The 16,671-nt window shown below is 54.9% G+C and overlaps 1 protein-coding gene across 1 annotated transcript in view; it reads left to right on the top strand.

Moving 5' to 3' along the window:
• Positions 1-16,671, top strand: part of CDH23 (cadherin related 23) — a 422,351-nt gene that overhangs the window by 328,156 nt on the left and 77,524 nt on the right. Inside the window, exons 29-34 of the mRNA XM_077946644.1 lie at positions 3,810-3,870; positions 5,117-5,265; positions 9,907-10,042; positions 11,553-11,941; positions 13,848-13,949; positions 14,265-14,267. Of these exons, the coding sequence (XP_077802770.1) occupies positions 3,810-3,870; positions 5,117-5,265; positions 9,907-10,042; positions 11,553-11,941; positions 13,848-13,949; positions 14,265-14,267 (840 nt within the window). The remainder of the gene's footprint in view (positions 1-3,809; positions 3,871-5,116; positions 5,266-9,906; positions 10,043-11,552; positions 11,942-13,847; positions 13,950-14,264; positions 14,268-16,671) is intronic.

The following is a 16,671-nucleotide window of genomic DNA, read 5'->3' as shown; positions in this document are numbered from 1 at the left end:
GGCTTTTCCCTCGGCTTCTAGAAAAGCACCTTTCCTTTGAAGGTGTCTGGCTACAGAAGCGAGGGGTGAGGGGCATCTTCAAAGGTCAGGGGTATCCCAGGGCAGAAAGCACAAGAGTGAGGGACTGCGAAGGCCATGCTCCCCACAGTGCGAGTGAGCCACAGGAGACCTCCACCGGAGGCTCTTTCCAAACCACACACACACAAACACACACACACAAACACAGACACACACTTCCCTCCCCCAGCCTTCTTTCTCCCCAGAAGCCAGAGCTTCTCTGGCAACCAGCCGCCTGCTTAGGAGCCCAAGTCTTCCGCAGCTTCCCCACCAGGGACCTCCAAGCTCCCAGAAGTGCAACTCAAGACGGGAGTCATGGCTCTGTCCAAGACCTGAGCCTCGGACCCATTCCCTTTTTTGGAGCCCCAGTTTATGGTTTTTAGCTCTTCCCTCCTGCCCTTGCCCACAAAAAGAGGCACTGTCTGCCAACTCCAAGATGGACAGGAGCTTTCCTATAGGCTGTTAGGGCTGGAGCGGTCCTCAAGGGTCATCTAACTCCTCTTCTGAGAGAAGAGCCCCCCTCTTCTCTCAGAGGACCAAACTGAGGCCCAGAGAGGTGTGACCTGCCCAGAGGCACCCAGCAAGGGAGTGGTGGGAGACTTGCTGTGTCCCCTGTGCCGGGTGGGCAGGGGCAGGCAGTAGGCATCCAGTGTAGGCAAAGCATCCAGCCCAAAGGTGTTCCCAATGCCTAGAGCCCCCATTGGGATTCCTGCCCCTCCCATCACAGCCTTCACTGCCCTCATTTTCCTTAACTTCCTCTTCTAAAACCAACTGAACACTTCATCTGTGGCCCCCATTCCTCCTGAGATGGCAGAAGGCAAAGCTTCCAGGGTGGTGCAGGCTGCTGGAGTAGGGAGGCATCAAGGAAATCTCACCATGGATAGACACGCAAGGGCGTGCTCTGGGCAACACGGCTGTCTTCCCAGTCCTGAGCCCTTCCAGATCTGGACAATTGAAGCACCCTGTTACATCCCTCCACCTGCCAGCTCCTAAGATTTCTCAGGGAATGGGGAGAGAAAGAACTGCAAGGCAAGGGCAATCCCAGCCATCCCCAGCTCTGGCATAAATCAAGAGGGCTCCCTGGAGAAGGTGGCATCACTCATGTCAACCTTTACCACACATCCCCATGCTAGGCACCAGCCAAGATGCTTTGCAGGATGACTTCTGATCTTCCTCTCAACCCTGCAAGCTTGGTCATCATTGTGCCCAGTCTAAAGATGAGGAAACTGAGGCTCAAGGGGGCTAAAGTACTTATCCATGGTGCCATAGAGAGTAAGTGACAAATCCTAAATTCGTGCTTGGGTGTGCCTGACCCAGAGCCCTTGTTCTTCTTGCTCCAGTGTACTGGTCCTCCTCCCCACCGTCAACATGCTCATCAGAATCCTCAGACATGCTTACAGCAGTGTCCAGGTGTGCATCGAGCCTGACCAGGCCAGCGCCTGCTGCAGGCTCCTTGCTCTCCCTCCATACCACCATGTCTGTGTTCGCTGTCCTGTGGAGGCTCCAGGGCCTCAGTGCTGCTGATTGAGGCTGTCATTCCACTCTTCCAACCACAGCCCTCTGCTGTCCCTGCATGAGCCCTTCACTCCAGACTGGGGTCCCAGTTCCTTCCTCAGCCTCCCCAGCTGCCTCTACTTCGGCTCACACTGTTTCCCAGCACAAATGTTCCTCCCACCTCTCTCTGCTAAGCCAGGTTTCCACCATCCTTCCAAACCCAGCTCCCTCCTTTGGAAGCCTTCAGCCAATCCCACCCTCACTGTTTTCTTGATCTTTGCTAGCAGGAACCCATCCCCATCTTCTCTGCAGGTTTGTCCAGTGAGCAAAGATAGGAAAGCCTGCATTAGGGCTTTGGGTGGCAAGAAAGAAATCCATTCTATATTATCTTAGGCAGGGCCAGACATGGTGGCTCACACCTGTAATCCCAGCACTTTGGGAAGCCAAGGCGGGAGGATTGCTTGAGCTCAGGAGTTCAAGACCAGCCTCGGCAATATAGCAAGACCCTGTCTCTACAAAAAATTAATAATAATCTAGGCAGAAGGAGAAGTGTACTGGAGCAATACTGAGATACCCTACGGGATCAAAGGAAAAATCAAACGGGAGCGAGGCACAGATGGGCTCCTGGAATAGCTGGGCCCAGAGATGCAAACCAGGGCTGAGTGTTGTATGTGTCCTTCATTCGTGCTCACTGAGTGTCAGCCTAGTTCCTCTCCCTGGAGCTCTGCTTCTAAGTCATTCACATGTTTGACCCTGCTGTGTGCCAGGATTGTTGTTCCAGAGACCAGGGATATTGCAGTGCACAAAGTCCTTTCTTCCTGTGGGGATATAGGCAATAAACAAAGATAGCGTGTATCAGAGGGTGACCAGGGGTAGGGAAGTCCAGGACATTGGAGTGGGGGCTATAATTTCATATGTAGTGCACAGGGTCTTAGGAGAAGATATTGAATAAAGACCTGAAGGAGATGAGGGCATGAACATGCAAATATCTGGAGGGAGAGCTTGCCAGGAAACAGCCAGGGCAGAAGCCATGAGGCCAGCACACGCTTGGTGTTCAAGAAACAGCCAGGAGACCAGTGTGCTAGGGCAATTAAGAGGAGAGAGTGGTGAGAGGTGGGGCCCAGGGGTGTGCAAGAGAGGGGCTGTTGACATTCCCACATTTTACTGCTAGAAAGACTGACTCAATCTCTCTGGGCTCAAGGTCAACAATCCCAGAGAAGGATGCGATTGGCTGAGCTTTGATCAGGCACCTGGTCCTGGACCAGTCCCCTCTGACCATCTTGGCAGGGTCAGGAAGAAAATGGCAGCTCCCGTGCACACCACAGGGCTGAAGTGAGAGGTGGTGAGACAAGGAGGGGCAGACCCAGAAGAAGTGGGAGAGCCCAGGGTCTTACAAAGCAATTCACCACAGATCCGATAGGATGACATGTCATGGGAGGTTCCAGCCTCTTCCTGCACTGCCCTGGGGGAGTAGGGGATTGTTCTCCACTTGTTTTGGGTGGACAGTGGGTAAAGTAGGTATTCGGTTGTTGGCTTGACAGGACTCACGTTGGGGTCAGCTATGGTTCTGCCAGGAGCCTTGAGGCTGGACTCCTTGTAAAAAGGGCTGAGCACTAGGCAGTGTCTCAGAGTGACTACAACATCCCCCACACACACAAGCCCACCAGAGGCAACACATAAACACATAAGCCTGAGGTGTAGCCACACCAGCTGGGTTGATCTGAAGCTAGACTGGGGTGATGGTGCGTGTGAATGAACATGGAGCACTCACGTGGGAGGAGGGCTCCTGGGCTTCCACGAAGTGACCGTTACAGTGTACAGTGCTGGCTGGGAGCCAGTGTGGCCAGAATAGCTTCGGGCTAAGGAAATGCAGGCAAGAAGTAACCCTGTTGTCCAGCCACCCTGGGAGAGGTTCCTGGGCTCTGAAAGGCTGCCAGGTAGGGATGTAGAGGGATGGGACAGCCTGAGAGAATCTCGACCCAGCGAGCTGCAGTGCCATCTTTCACCTTCTCCCCCGTCCTCCCTGTGAACCTGAAGGAGGATCGGGGCAGAGCTGGCCCTGGACAGGGCCACAGGGGCCTTCAGCGGTTGGACATCCTCATGGGGATCAGAAAGACACACCCCCAGCCTCTGTGGGAGACCACTGGTTTTGGCAGGATGGGGTAGGATGCGTGAAGGGAAGGAAAGGGGGTCTAAAAACCTCTTATTTCCCTGCTGGGTGGCATTCAAGAAGTAACTCGTGTCTCATTCTCCCTCAGCTGAAAGCCACAGACGCGGACGAGGGCGAGTTTGGGCGTGTGTGGTACCGCATCCTCCATGGTGAGTGAGGCTGCCCTAGGATGGGGGGCCACCCTCCTGCCCGGGCGAGGGCAGAGCTTCTCTAGGCTTCCAAAGGTCTGGGAGATGAAGCCAAGAAAACCCCCAGGGCTGTACACATGGGGCAAGGCCAGGGGGAGGAAACAGGGACATTCTCCTTATTCACACAAGGTCAGTGAGGGGGCAGCTTTTTTGATTATTTGTTTTTAAGACGGAGTCTCCATCTGTCGCCCAGGCTGGAGTGCAGTGGCGTGATTTCTGCTCACTGCAACCTCCGCCTCCCGGGTTCCAGTGATTCTTGTGCCTCAGCTTCCCAAGTAGCTGGGACTATAGGCACGTGCCTGTAATTTTTTGTACTTTTAGTAGAGACAGGGTTTCGCCATGTTAGCCAGGATGGCCTCAATCTCCTGACCTCGTGATCCACCTGCCTCGGCCTCCCAAAGTGCTGGGATTACAGGCGTGAGCCACCGCACCCCCAGGTGGCTTTTAATTGCCGTATTCCTGAAGTCCATGGTGTCCTGCAGAGCTTCCCAAAGCTATGGCCCTGACAGATAGGGCCCAGAGCCCAGGGCAGCCCCCAGCAGCACACTCCCCAGGAACTGGATCTCAATGGTCCAACCAGAATCTGGTGCCCATCCCTGAACCAATCACTATGGCCAGGGAATAAAACGTGCTAATCCTCCCACTTCTCAAATCAGGGGTAAAGTCACTGCCCACAAATGTTATGGACTGAGAGTAGAGAAGAGTGGATCCCCAAAGGAAAATCAGGGTGCTGTGCCCAAAATATAGGGGAATGAGTGCTGGACCAGCGCTGAGATGTCCACTAAATCCTGGATTCAACCACCCATGGAGAATTTGGTTTCGGTCCCTGTTTTTGGAGTGCCCCAGCTTCTTCTGAAATATTAAAAAGGCCTCACACTACCCACATCTGTGGGTGTAGGAGCAGGGCGAGGGGGACCAGCAGGAGCCCCACCTGCTGGGGACCATCAACACCAAGATGAAGGCTTTCAGGAGAGAGCTGCAGGCCTTCCTGGAGCAGGAGAACCACTCTGGGGATGGCCTGTCTGCCTTGCGCCACCTCACAGAGTCCTCCAGCTTCCTCTCCACTGTGACTTCTGTGTCCCGGAAGACCCCCATCCTCCTCACAAAGAGGGAGCATGGGAACTTCTGCCCCCAACCATGGCAGGCCGGCACAGCAGGAGACTTCTGGGCAGGGCCGGTATTCCAGGGGGTCTGTCCCTCCACACAGGTAACCATGGCAACAACTTCCGAATCCATGTCAGCAATGGGCTCCTGATGCGAGGGCCCCGGCCCCTGGACCGAGAGCGGAACTCATCCCACGTGCTGATAGTGGAGGCCTACAACCACGACCTGGGCCCCATGCGGAGCTCCGTCAGGGTGAGTCTCGGGGCAGGCTGGGGTGCTGACCTCAGGATGGGGCCAAGCCCACCGCTAGAACAGAGAAGGCCATTAGTTGGTGCCTGGTGTGGGCAGGGCCACCACCAGGTTTAGGAGCTGAATGACATCTGGGGCTAAGGGTTCGGTGACAGGTGCCCAGCCTGGGACTTGGACTTGTCATTTTGCTCTGAGTCTGTTCCTCCAGCTGTGGAAAGGGGTCAGTGATAATGACGTCTGTCCTAAGGAATGAAAGAGGTATCCTTACTGTACTAACCCCTGTATCCACAGAGCTCTCTAGGGTAAGTCAAGGAAATCTCACATGGGTGATCTTGGAGGTACAGATGCCAACCTCATTTTACAGATGAGAAAACTGAGGCACAGAGAAGTTGCTAGTGATAGAATCAGGACTGGAGCCCCCATCTTCTGAATCCAAGTTCAGTGCCCTTTCCAATGAAAGTGACCCTAACATATTCCAGTCACCTCTCCCAGCTGCCCCATCAAATGTATTCTTTTCTGCCCAGCCTCACCTGCGCAGCCAAAATCAAATCAGCCTTAGTCCTCCCGAATGGCTGAAAACCTATACACAGATGCTCCCTCTGGTTGTGTTATGTGCACTACCACCAGCAGGGGGATGACTGAGATGACCTCTCAAGGCCACCTCACCCCCACCCCTGCACACTCAGCGGCCCCCAGCCCCTTCCTCTAAACCAGTGAGTCAGACCCCGGACATTAGGAGTAGGAGGGAGATGGGAAGAGTCAGGCGGAGCAAGCAGGGACTTTCACCCAGAACTGAGCGCCCCGCTCCTCTTCTTAGCCCTGTCTCCACCCCCTGCTTCCCCCAGGCTGGAAACAATGAGCAGTGGTCACCGGGTACTCACGATCACAAACACGATGGGTCTGACTGCGCAGGGGCTGTGCTGGGGCGGGTGACTCAGCCCTGACCCAGCTCCTGCTGACACCCCCGAGGCTTTGCCCCAGGAAGTGCTGGGAAGAAACCTGGGTCTTTGCAACTGCCCTGAGTGAGACCTGCCCTGTGGAAATGGCTGAGGGGGTCAGATCCCCTGGTTCTTACAGGGCCCTGATGATGGAGACTCAGACACAGTGACCTGGACATGCACACAGCCATGCTGGCCTGCATAACTGTGAGTCTCATTCGTGGGCTGGTCAGTACGCCCTCATCCGAGCCTGCCTTGTGTGGGGCCCACTTCAGGCCACAGAGTGACGGATGTCAGCGAAGCTGGGGTTGGGTCTCTAAACTTCAGACTTCCTAACACAGCCCTCCATGTGGCCCTCACTCCCCACTCCCTCCCCGAGGCATGGTGGGCGCCTGCCTCCAGGATCTGCTCCCATCAATGCCTCGGCATCGTGGCTGCAAACCTCTTTTAGCCACAAACCTTCTGTTTAAACAAAACGATATGCAGCATCCCAGGGTACGGTGTAAAACAGATCGAAGCCAGGCTGTGACGATCAGTGCAGGGGTGGGGCTCCCAGAGCCACACCCGCTCAGCTACTTACCTCCTGCCCCTGTCCCCGTGAACCCTGAGGAATAATAAACCCTCACACGTGCCCGATATTTTTCTAAATGCCTCGTGTACTTTAACCTCTGTAACCCTCATAATAGCCCTATGAAGTTGGCACTGTTAATACCTCCATTTTACAGATAACATGATTGAGGCAAAGAGGAATTCACCGACTTGTTCAGGGTCACACAGCAGTAAGGGTGGAGCCAGGCTTCATGCCGCGGCAGCCAGCTCAAGCCTGTCCCCTTAACCGCTACACCCCACTGCCTCACACAAGCCTCTTCAGAGCCCAGTCGGAAACCACTGCCTCATCCCCTCAGGGTAATTTTAAGGTGAGAATTTCGGGGCTGGTCCCTGGGGCAGGGACTTGGTGGCACTGTAGCACACAGCCTCCACAGCTGTGAGACCCGGGAGAGCTGGGGACCTTCCTGCAGGCAGTGTGGGGACTCTGGCTTTCCGCTGGATTCACTTTCCCAGCAGCAGGGGACAGACAGCTTGCAGGAACCATCCACATCCTCCAGTTCCTGCCTCAGAGACCGGGGACAGCCCCAGTGAGGGGCCAGGGAGTGCAGAGTGAGACAGTCCCCATAGAGACTGGGTGTCTCAGGGTGTACACGGCACATACACACTCAAACACACACACATGCCCACGCACACCTCCTCTCCCTGTCCTCCTAACCACTAACACCCCATTTTACAGATGAGGAAACTGAGGCACAGCACTGCACTGGCACAGCACTGGACAGGCACAGCACTGGACAGAAAGCAGGTCTGGTTCTCCAGGAAGCGCAGTAGCTCCCACTTGCTCAGCAAGAACCTGACAGACCTCTGCTTCCTGTACATCTGTGCCTCTCAAGTTCGCAAACCATCTTGCCTCCTCCTGTCTCTGCTGCTAAAAACAAGGCTGAAACCAACCAGAGGATGGTGGCATGTAGCCAGACTCATGGAGGACAGGCCACACCCCAGCTCCGTGCCACCTCTCTCATCTTGTCATTGTACTGTCAGCCCGGCCCTGTTTTTTCCTCACAACTCTTGGAGTCAAGGTCGTTTGGACAAGTAGATTCAGGAAGGGTAAGGCCCACAGTTTTGAAAGAGGAGTGGTTAGTTTCTGTTTACAGAAAGAGTTCCCGAAATTCATCCATGCAAATTCCCCCCGCACCCACCCTACCCAGGATCTTCCCCAGCCAAGTTCTGGGTGAAGCCAAATTTAGAAGTTTCCAGCCTGTGAACAGCTGCGCTCTGGAGTGGACGTGTTAGTTTGCATAGTGGGTTCTGGGTGTCTGGACATGAAAATTCTAATGACACAGCAGAGCTGTGAGAACCCTAGGAGCAGCGATGCAGAGAAACTTTTACCCGCCTATGCCTCTTCGCCCCCAGCCCTGCCACCCTCCCCACCCTGGAGTCCTCCACTGGTCAGGCTGCTGTTTTTGGCTTCTACCAGCCAGAGGCTGTGTCACTTCTCTCCAGCTGATTCCCAGCTAATCCCCAAAGAGAAAGCAGGGCTGATCCCAGAGGCAGTGACCAGGTGCCAGACACACACGCCTCTGCTACACATGCCGCCGGCCCCTCCCTTAGTGCTGGTCACCACATGCAAAGTCTGTATGGAGAGTCACAGCCCCTTCCCTATTTGCTCCCCTCTCCACTTTGCTGGCAAGTTCCTACTGGCCCTGGCTCTGTTTGGCTGGGAAGAGGGTGCCTCTCCTGTTCTGGGGCCAGCTCACCACAGCATAGAGCAAAGAGCTAAAAGCTAAAAACTCCTGGGCTCCAGCAATCCTCCCGCCTTAGCCTCCCTAGTAGCTGGGATTACAGATGCATGTCACCACCCCCGGCTAATTTTTTTTAAAGACAGAGTCTCACTATGTTGCCCAGGCTGGTCTCAAACTCCTGGGCTCAAGCGATCCTCCTGCCTCTGCCTCCCTAGTAGCTGGGACTCCAGGTGCGTGCTATCACCCCTGGCTAATTTCTTTTGTATTTTTTGCAAAGACAGAGTCTTACTATGGTACCCAGGCTGGTCTCGAATTCCTGGGCTCAAGAGATCCCCCACCTCAGCCTCCCACATTTATGGGATTACGGGCAAGAGCCACCATGCCTGACCTCCATAAACACCTTTTAAACTGTATTATGTTCATGATGTACAATGCACACATTCATAAAGAGGACTTAGAAAGTGCTGTTAAGCGGTGAGGAAAATGATGTGTAATTGCACAATTCAGAAACAGCCACTGCCTTGGGTGGGGGCCTCAGAAGCAAACCCCTGAAACAAGGATTGGTGTGAAAGTAATGTGTAAGAAGCGCCCACAGGAAAAGGTGGAACAGGGTGCGACCAGAAAGGAAAAACAGCCAGCAAAGTGGCATGGAGGGAGCTAGGCCTCCATCCCCCAGGGAGCCCTAAAGCATCCCCTCACTGCCCCAAACAGGGCCAAGGAAGGTGGAGTCTTTGCTCTCCACGCCCATCAATCATTGGCTCAGGGCTGCCCTAAGGGACGGAAGTTCCCAGGCATTTCTGCTCACTGGGCTGGTTTCCAGCAGCCTGGGTGTGGGTGCCGTGAGGTGGGGTTGGTCCTCCCCAAAGAGCCTGAGGGGCTGGGAGCTGGCTGTGAGAAGGTGCACAAGAATTGTAAAGAGTGCTGAGCACTGACATTCTCTACTACAACTGCCATTGTATTTTAACCTGTATTCTCCAAGATATATTTTGATATTTGATTGTGATCACTTTGAATTTTTTTGAGAACTTTTGCAGGCCCTGGCTCATTTGTCTTCATAACAACCTTAGGAGTGGCCTGGAGTGTGAAATATTATCTTAATATTACCACTTCATAGGTGGGAAACTGGTGGCCCCAAAGAGTCACTAATTAGTCAGACGTTCCCACAGCGTTAGTCAAAGAGCCAAGAGCAAGATGAAGTTCATTCCAAAACAAGTAATGTTTGAGCATCTGCCACGCGCCAGGTGCTATGCAAGGTGGTAGGACACAGTGACACACCAGACAGGCCCCGGGTCCCAGAGGGAGCTCATAGCAGGCCCAGGAGAGCAGTGACCACATTAGCTGGCCACAGTGGGCCAAGCCCTGGGCTTCCCTGGGCACCCCGCCCTGACCTTGCACCCCTGGCCCGGCTCCCGCAGGTGATTGTGTACGTGGAGGATGTCAACGATGAGGCCCCCGTGTTCACACAGCAGCAGTACAGCCGTCTGGGGCTTCGAGAGACCGCAGGCATTGGAACGTCAGTCATCGTGGTCCGAGCCACAGACCGAGACTCTGGTGAGGCTGGCAGGAGGAAGCTGGGGGTCCCATTGCTCAGAGCAAACCTCCCCGGCTCACCCAGCCTCTCCTTCGAAACGGTCATCCCTGATGCTTCAGGCTCCCCATTTAGCCATGTCTAGGCCAGAGAGGAGCTGCTGGGATGGTCTTGATCACTTCCCACCAGATGCCCTGGCCTGAGAGGGTTGGAATCAGGGAGAGTTGTCCTAACCACTGGGTGGACAGAGGAGAGGCCACAAGCTTGAGAAGTCCAGCTCCATCATCCCAGGACCCAGCAGCTCCCACTAGCCTTTGGAGAGGGGCTGAGCAGAGTTGGGAGGGGTAAAGAGGACCCATCAGAAAGCTGGCTGTGGCCTGGCCTGCTCCTCCAGCCCCTCCATGCCCTCCAGGACCAGCTCAGGGCCTAGCACACACAGCCCCCCTGACCCTGTGCAAGTGACAGTGCCTTTCTGTGCTACAGGGCAGTAGCCTGAAGGCAGCCTGAACCTTGCCAAGGGTCCAAGCCCCAGAGCCACAGCCGGCAGCGCAAAATGAAGGGGAAGCATGCCGGGTCTCTGTGGCCCTCTGTGCGGCCTGGGCTGTCTGGCCTGTGCCTCAGTCGGCGATATGACTGAAAAGGAGCATTTTCTGGGGACCCACCGTCCCCCAGAGAGGCTCCCTGAGCTGCTCATCCTTCATGTCAGCTCCTCAGGTGACCCCTAACCCCTCTCTCAGCATCCTCAGATTATCTGTGGCATGCATGGGATGGGGTGGAGGGAGAAATGGCTGCAGATTCTCAGGCGGAGTCTCAGGCACGTTAGGAGAGTTTAGGGCACATACGCGGCTATGGCCCCATGGTTCATGGCCTTTTCTATGTCAGGGATCCCGTCCCCAGAAAATGCACATCCAGTCAGAGTCCCCAGGTAATTCCAAGGAAGTCTTGGATTCTCAGAGTGGTTTGATGACCACTCCCTTCCCTGACCTCCCCTTGAGGTCTGTGAACTTCAGTTTTGGAATGCCAGCTCTAGCTCCTGATTGAATGGTTTGTTTCAAGGCACAGAAATTTGGGGTGTAGGGAGTGGGGACAATGGGGGAAGGTGTCCCTGACACTGAAGCCCTTCTGTCGAAGGGACCAAACCAAGGCTTGGCCACCTGTGAGGATGCTTTCTAGATCAAAGCCTCCACGACAAGAGATCCTTCATTTCCCCAACCCTTGTATGTCCAGATATCAAAGGAAGGTACATGAGCTTGAATTCTGAGGCTCCAGGAGCAGACCCAACTCCCTCTGTCATATATCTAGTGCCAAGGCCAAGCCCCAGAGGAAGGCTCAACAGTGCATGCTGGATCTTGCCATCCACATTGACCTTAACCCATCCTCTGCCTCATCTCTGGGGATGATCCCTCCCACAGAGGTGGGGCAGCCCATGCTGGGTGAGCCACCCAGAGGGTATGGGTGTGGCAGCTTGAGAAGCCACAGCACAGCCCCACTCAGTTCTATCTGGGACTGCACAGTCTCTGTGTCCTCCTGCAGGGGACGGTGGCCTGGTGAACTACCGCATCCTGTCGGGCGCAGAGGGGAAGTTTGAGATTGACGAGAGCACAGGGCTTATCATCACTGTGGATTACCTGGACTACGAGACCAAGACCAGCTACATGATGAACGTGTCGGCCACTGACCAGGCCCCGCCCTTCAACCAGGGCTTCTGCAGTGTCTACATCACTCTGCTCAACGAGCTGGATGAGGCCGTGCAGTTCTCCAACGCCTCGTACGAGGTTGCCATCCTGGAGAATCTTGCACTGGGTACCGAGATTGTGCGGGTCCAAGCCTACTCCATCGACAACCTCAACCAGATCATGTACCGCTTCGACGCCTATACCAGCACCCAGGCCAAAGCCCTCTTCAAGATAGATGCCATCACGGTGAGGGGCTGGGGCAGGGAGCACCATTTCTTCCAATCTAACCAACATCGGTTGAGCTGCTTCTATGTGAACCGCACTCTCCTCTTTGTCATAAAGTGTCCTTGAGATGGCCAAGTGTGGTGTCATGTACTTGTAGTCCCAGCTGCTTGAGAGGCTGGGCAGGAAGACTGCTTGAGCCCAGGAGATTGGAGGCTGCAGTGAGCTGCGTTTGCACCACTGCACTCCAACCTGGGCAATAGAGTGAGACCTTGTCTCTCAAAAAGAAACAAAAAAAAGTCCCTGAAATAAATATCCCTGTAACACACCCATTTTCGTATGTAGGGGTAAGATAAAGTTTATACCTATGCAGACTGGTATCCTTCTTGTTACTAGACAAGGAAAGTCTATAGTAGGAAAAACCAACTGTTTTTCCTTCTGGTTTCACACCCATCACAGATCCCTTCGCCTCTGGTCATCGAAGTGTGTGTGGGGTTTTCCCCATACCAGCAACCAATTATCTAACTCTCTGGACACCAGCTAGGAATCCTATAGTTTGATTTAATTCTGAACATTTCTACCTGGAGTTAGCATCAGATCCCACAGGCTCACAGCTCAGTCCCTCCCACACACCAAGCAATTACCCAGCAGACACCATAGTGTCAGATCCCACAGGTTGAGGGCTCAGTCTCACAAAACTGCCTCCGCTTCAGCTGCCAATCACAACCTCTAGGTTGTTTGACCCATGCTTCTGACCAACCGGCTAAATCAGAGTTCCCACAACCCCCTCCACAAGTTCCATGAATTTGCTAGAGCAGCTTGCAGAACTCAGGGAAACACTTTAATCACTATTACCAAGGTATTACGAAGGATATTCTAAAGGATATCAACAAACAGCCGAATGAAGAGACACACAGAGCGAGGCATGGGAGAAGGGGCTCAGAGCTTCAGTGCCCTCCCCGGGCATGCCACCCTCCAGGCACCCCTACATGTTCAGCAGACTGCAAGCTCTCTGAACACTGTAGTTCAGGGATGTCTATGGAGGCTTCATCACATAGGTACGATCAATTATTAACTGAATCTCCAACCCCTCTCCCCTGTCTGGAAAATAAGGGGTGTGGAGGCGGGGCTGAACATTTCAAGACCTGGCTTGGTCTTTCTGGTGATCAGCCCCAACCCAGGAGCCCACCAAGAGTTGCCTCATTAGAACAAAAGACTTCTATCACCTAGGAAACTCCAGGGGATTAAGAGCCGTGTGCCAGGAACCGGGGACAGAGACCAAATGCATATTTCTTATATCACAATGTCACAGAAAGCTCTACAAGTCTTATTTCCCTTTTCACCTTGGCTGTTAGGAAGCTCAGATACAAATGTTGGGCTTCATTACAATAACTATTCTTAGCTAGTTGTCTGGTGCACCAGTCTCTTATCTACTGCCAGGCTCTTACTCCTCCATCTTTGCTTCAGTGTATCTTTTATCAGAATTCCTTCTTTGAAAGTAGGCAAGGTGTGAATCACTACAACGTGACAGGCCTTGTCCTAGAGGATATTGGGAACACAAATGGACACAAAGATGAACAAGAGCCTTCTCAGCCCTCAAAGAGTTCTCAGGCTAGAAGTGGAAATGAAAATAATCCAGGATGCAAATCAGAGAGAGCACCAAAGGAAGATGTGCAGAGAACTACAACAGAGGGGTAGTGGAGCCCCTCAGGGCCCAGCAGTCATACCTGGCTGGGGAAGCAGGAAGGCTTCATGGAAGAGGTGGCTTCCCAGTGGAATGTGAGAGAGAAGAAGGCATTCAACAGACAGAGTGTCGTGGGGAAGTTATGCCGGGCAGAGGAAGTGACATGGAGGTGGGAAAGTGGGCAGAATGACCAGGGTTAACAAGGGTGCGATGTTGTTACTCACCCATCTGACCCCTTCCCTGCAGGGTGTGATCACAGTGCAGGGCCTGGTGGACCGTGAGAAGGGCGATTTCTATACCTTGACAGTGGTGGCAGATGACGGCGGCCCCAAGGTGGACTCCACTGTGGTGAGTGGGACCAGGGCGAGAGCCCCTCAGGTGCAGCCCCTCGCCGGCCATGACACTTCCAAACCCCCATCTTCCCCAGCCACCCAATGTATGGGCCAGGCAGTGGGCGAGGGTCTTGATAGCCTGAGACCTCGCCGTGTCCAGCCATGCCACACCTTCCCAGCAGGCTGGGCTAGGATGAGACCTCAGGCAGGGGGAGGGTGGCACTTCCAGAGACCACTGCCGGGAGTGGGGTCTGGAAGAGCCACAGACTGCTAACCATCTGCATCTTTGCCTTTTCTCTCGCTCCCCTCCTGCTGCTGCCTCTGCCTACAGAAGGTGAGTAGCCTGTGACTGGAGTTTCCCCTGTGCTGTTGGCTGTGGCCAGTGCTGGCCGGGCTCTGCCTGGCCCTGGACCTTCCCACCTCTCCCAGAGAGCAGGCACGTGGACATGCCTGCAGCAGGCTCCCTCCCAGTGCCTCCACTTTCACACCCAAGTTCAGGCTCCTCTGGAGCATGTCCCCTGCCTCCAACTCTGCCCTCTGTGTCTTGCCTAGCTCCGGTAGGGTCTTGGGTCGGGAGAGCACTAGCAAAGGAGTCACTGGAAGACCACTGAGGCCTTGTCCCAGCTCCACTCCTCGCTGCCTGTGTGACACTGGCAAGCTGCTTAAAGTCTCTGTGCTTCCCTTCCTCGAGTCCAAAATGAAGGTCATGCTGGCATCCCTGCCATCCTCAGAGGATGTAATGGAAGCAGCAAGAGACTGCAGGCAGAAAGCCCTTTGTAAGCCAGTCCTGGAGGCAGGTGTGACTGCAGTGGGGCTCTGTCCTGATGCCTCAGCTGCTGCATCCATCAAGGGGACCCCCTCCCTCTCTTGGGGGTTGGTGCAAGCGTGTGGGGTGGGATGCACATTGCAGGGCCTGGGTGTGCTTAGGAAGGGGAGCCATGGGCACAGGTTTGTTGCTGCCCTTAGGACAGCCTCTAAGTAAAGGCACAGAAGACTACGTGCTGGGGCCCCTGGGGGAGGGGAGCCCGCTGAGGTCAGAGGAGCCAGACAACATTCCTAGAAGAGACGGCCCAGCCTGAAGGGAGAGGCAGGCAGGGGAGCTCACGCCGGGGTTGCAATGGGAGTGGGTCCAGGACCAGCTACCTGAGAGAGGTCCATGGGATGGCATCCTGTGGTGATCCCAGAACACTTAGCCATCGATCTGGCCTGGACACTGGCCAGTCAGGTCAGCTACCATCTGGAGACCACCTGGGGCATCAGGCTCATCATCAGCCTTGGTTATAGCCACGTTGCCATGCCCTGCTGAGTCCCTGTCACATTAACCTAAAAAAGCTAGAAGCCAACTCAGTGTCCAAGCAAAGAGCTGAACACAATTTCTTGGGGTCCTTGGCCCCAAGGCTCCCTGGAGGTGCCCAGTTCTAGCGGCCCTGGTTGTGGCTGGGCCATACCTAAAGGCCTCCTCCATCCATGGGGCCAGCCTGGGGGTGAGTGAGGCTGTGATGGGCAAGGAGCCCCCACAGCTCCCCTCAGCTGTGGTCCCCAAGGGCAGCCGGTGAGCCAAGTGCTTGGGCAGTGAGTGCTGGGCCACCCGCATCCTGCCACTCTCAGCCAAGGGGCAGACACTCAGGGGTAAATTGGGACCCTCTTACTGAGCCTCACCCTCTTTATTCATACAATGGGCCCACCTGGCCCTCACACTGCAGGTGTTGCAAGAAGGCTGGGAGGAGAGGCCAGTGGGAGCCCAAGGGTGGCAGGGATGGCGAGAAGGCCCCCCTGCATGGACCTCCAGTCACTTCCTCGGCACGGCCAGCGAGGGCTTTGGAGCACACAATCCTACCTGTGCCCCCGTATTTCCACAGCGCTTTGCCCTCTTCCAGGTGGCAGGGTCCACCCGCTTTTGCTCTGCCCTGGCTTCTTCTGAGAGGCTCCCAGGGCCTGCTGCCCCAGATCCACCAGCCACGGTAGCCCCAAACACTGTTTGAGGTGCTAGGGTGGAGGCAGAGGAAGGGGCCCTTTAAAGGTGGAAACACTTCCTCTGCTAGGCCGGAACCCAAACCACAGCTCACCTCCACCTGGCTCCTCCCCGTCCCCAGCAGCCCTGGCCAGCCCTAGAAGGAGTGGTCAGGCAGACCAGAAGGGGCAAACTGGGTAGGGCACGGCTCTGCTATAAGAGCTTTTGAGTAAGCTCAGACCTTCAGCGCGTATGGGAGGGCAATGTGGACTGTGAGGCCCTGGGTGAAGACACAGACACCCATCTCATTCCCATAGGCCTGGGAACCTGTCCTCCTTCCTCACCCACTGAGGCCGACCCCCTTCCACTGGGAAGTCCAGCAGCCTCCTCACCCCTGCATTGCAGCCTCACTGTGATCAGAGCAGTAGTCACTGTGGGAACACCTGCTGTGTGCCAGGCACTAGGCTGGGTTCAGGCCACAGCAAGAAACCAAAATTAGACACACCCCCTGCCTTCCTAAGCGTACGATACAGTGAGGGAACGACATTGATCAAATGATCACAGCAGTAAATGCATGCCCTGAGAGAAAGCCTACAGTAAGGTGTCAGGGAACTAGAAGAGGGCTTCCCTGAGGAAGGGGCTCAAGCTGAGAGCGTCAGAATGCATGAGAGTTAATCCAGCCTAAAAAGGAAGAGCATTTCGGGCAGAGGGAGCAGCAAGCACAAAGGCCCTGTGGTGTGAGGAACCACGGTGAGTCTAAATGAGGCCTTAGCTAGAGTGAGGGTGT

This window comes from Macaca mulatta, chromosome 9 (assembly GCF_049350105.2).
Source record: "Macaca mulatta isolate MMU2019108-1 chromosome 9, T2T-MMU8v2.0, whole genome shotgun sequence".
NCBI classification, from domain to species: Eukaryota; Metazoa; Chordata; class Mammalia; order Primates; family Cercopithecidae; genus Macaca; species Macaca mulatta.
The sequence above is the reverse complement of the archived record's forward strand: the minus strand, read 5'-3'. Positions and strand labels throughout refer to the sequence as shown.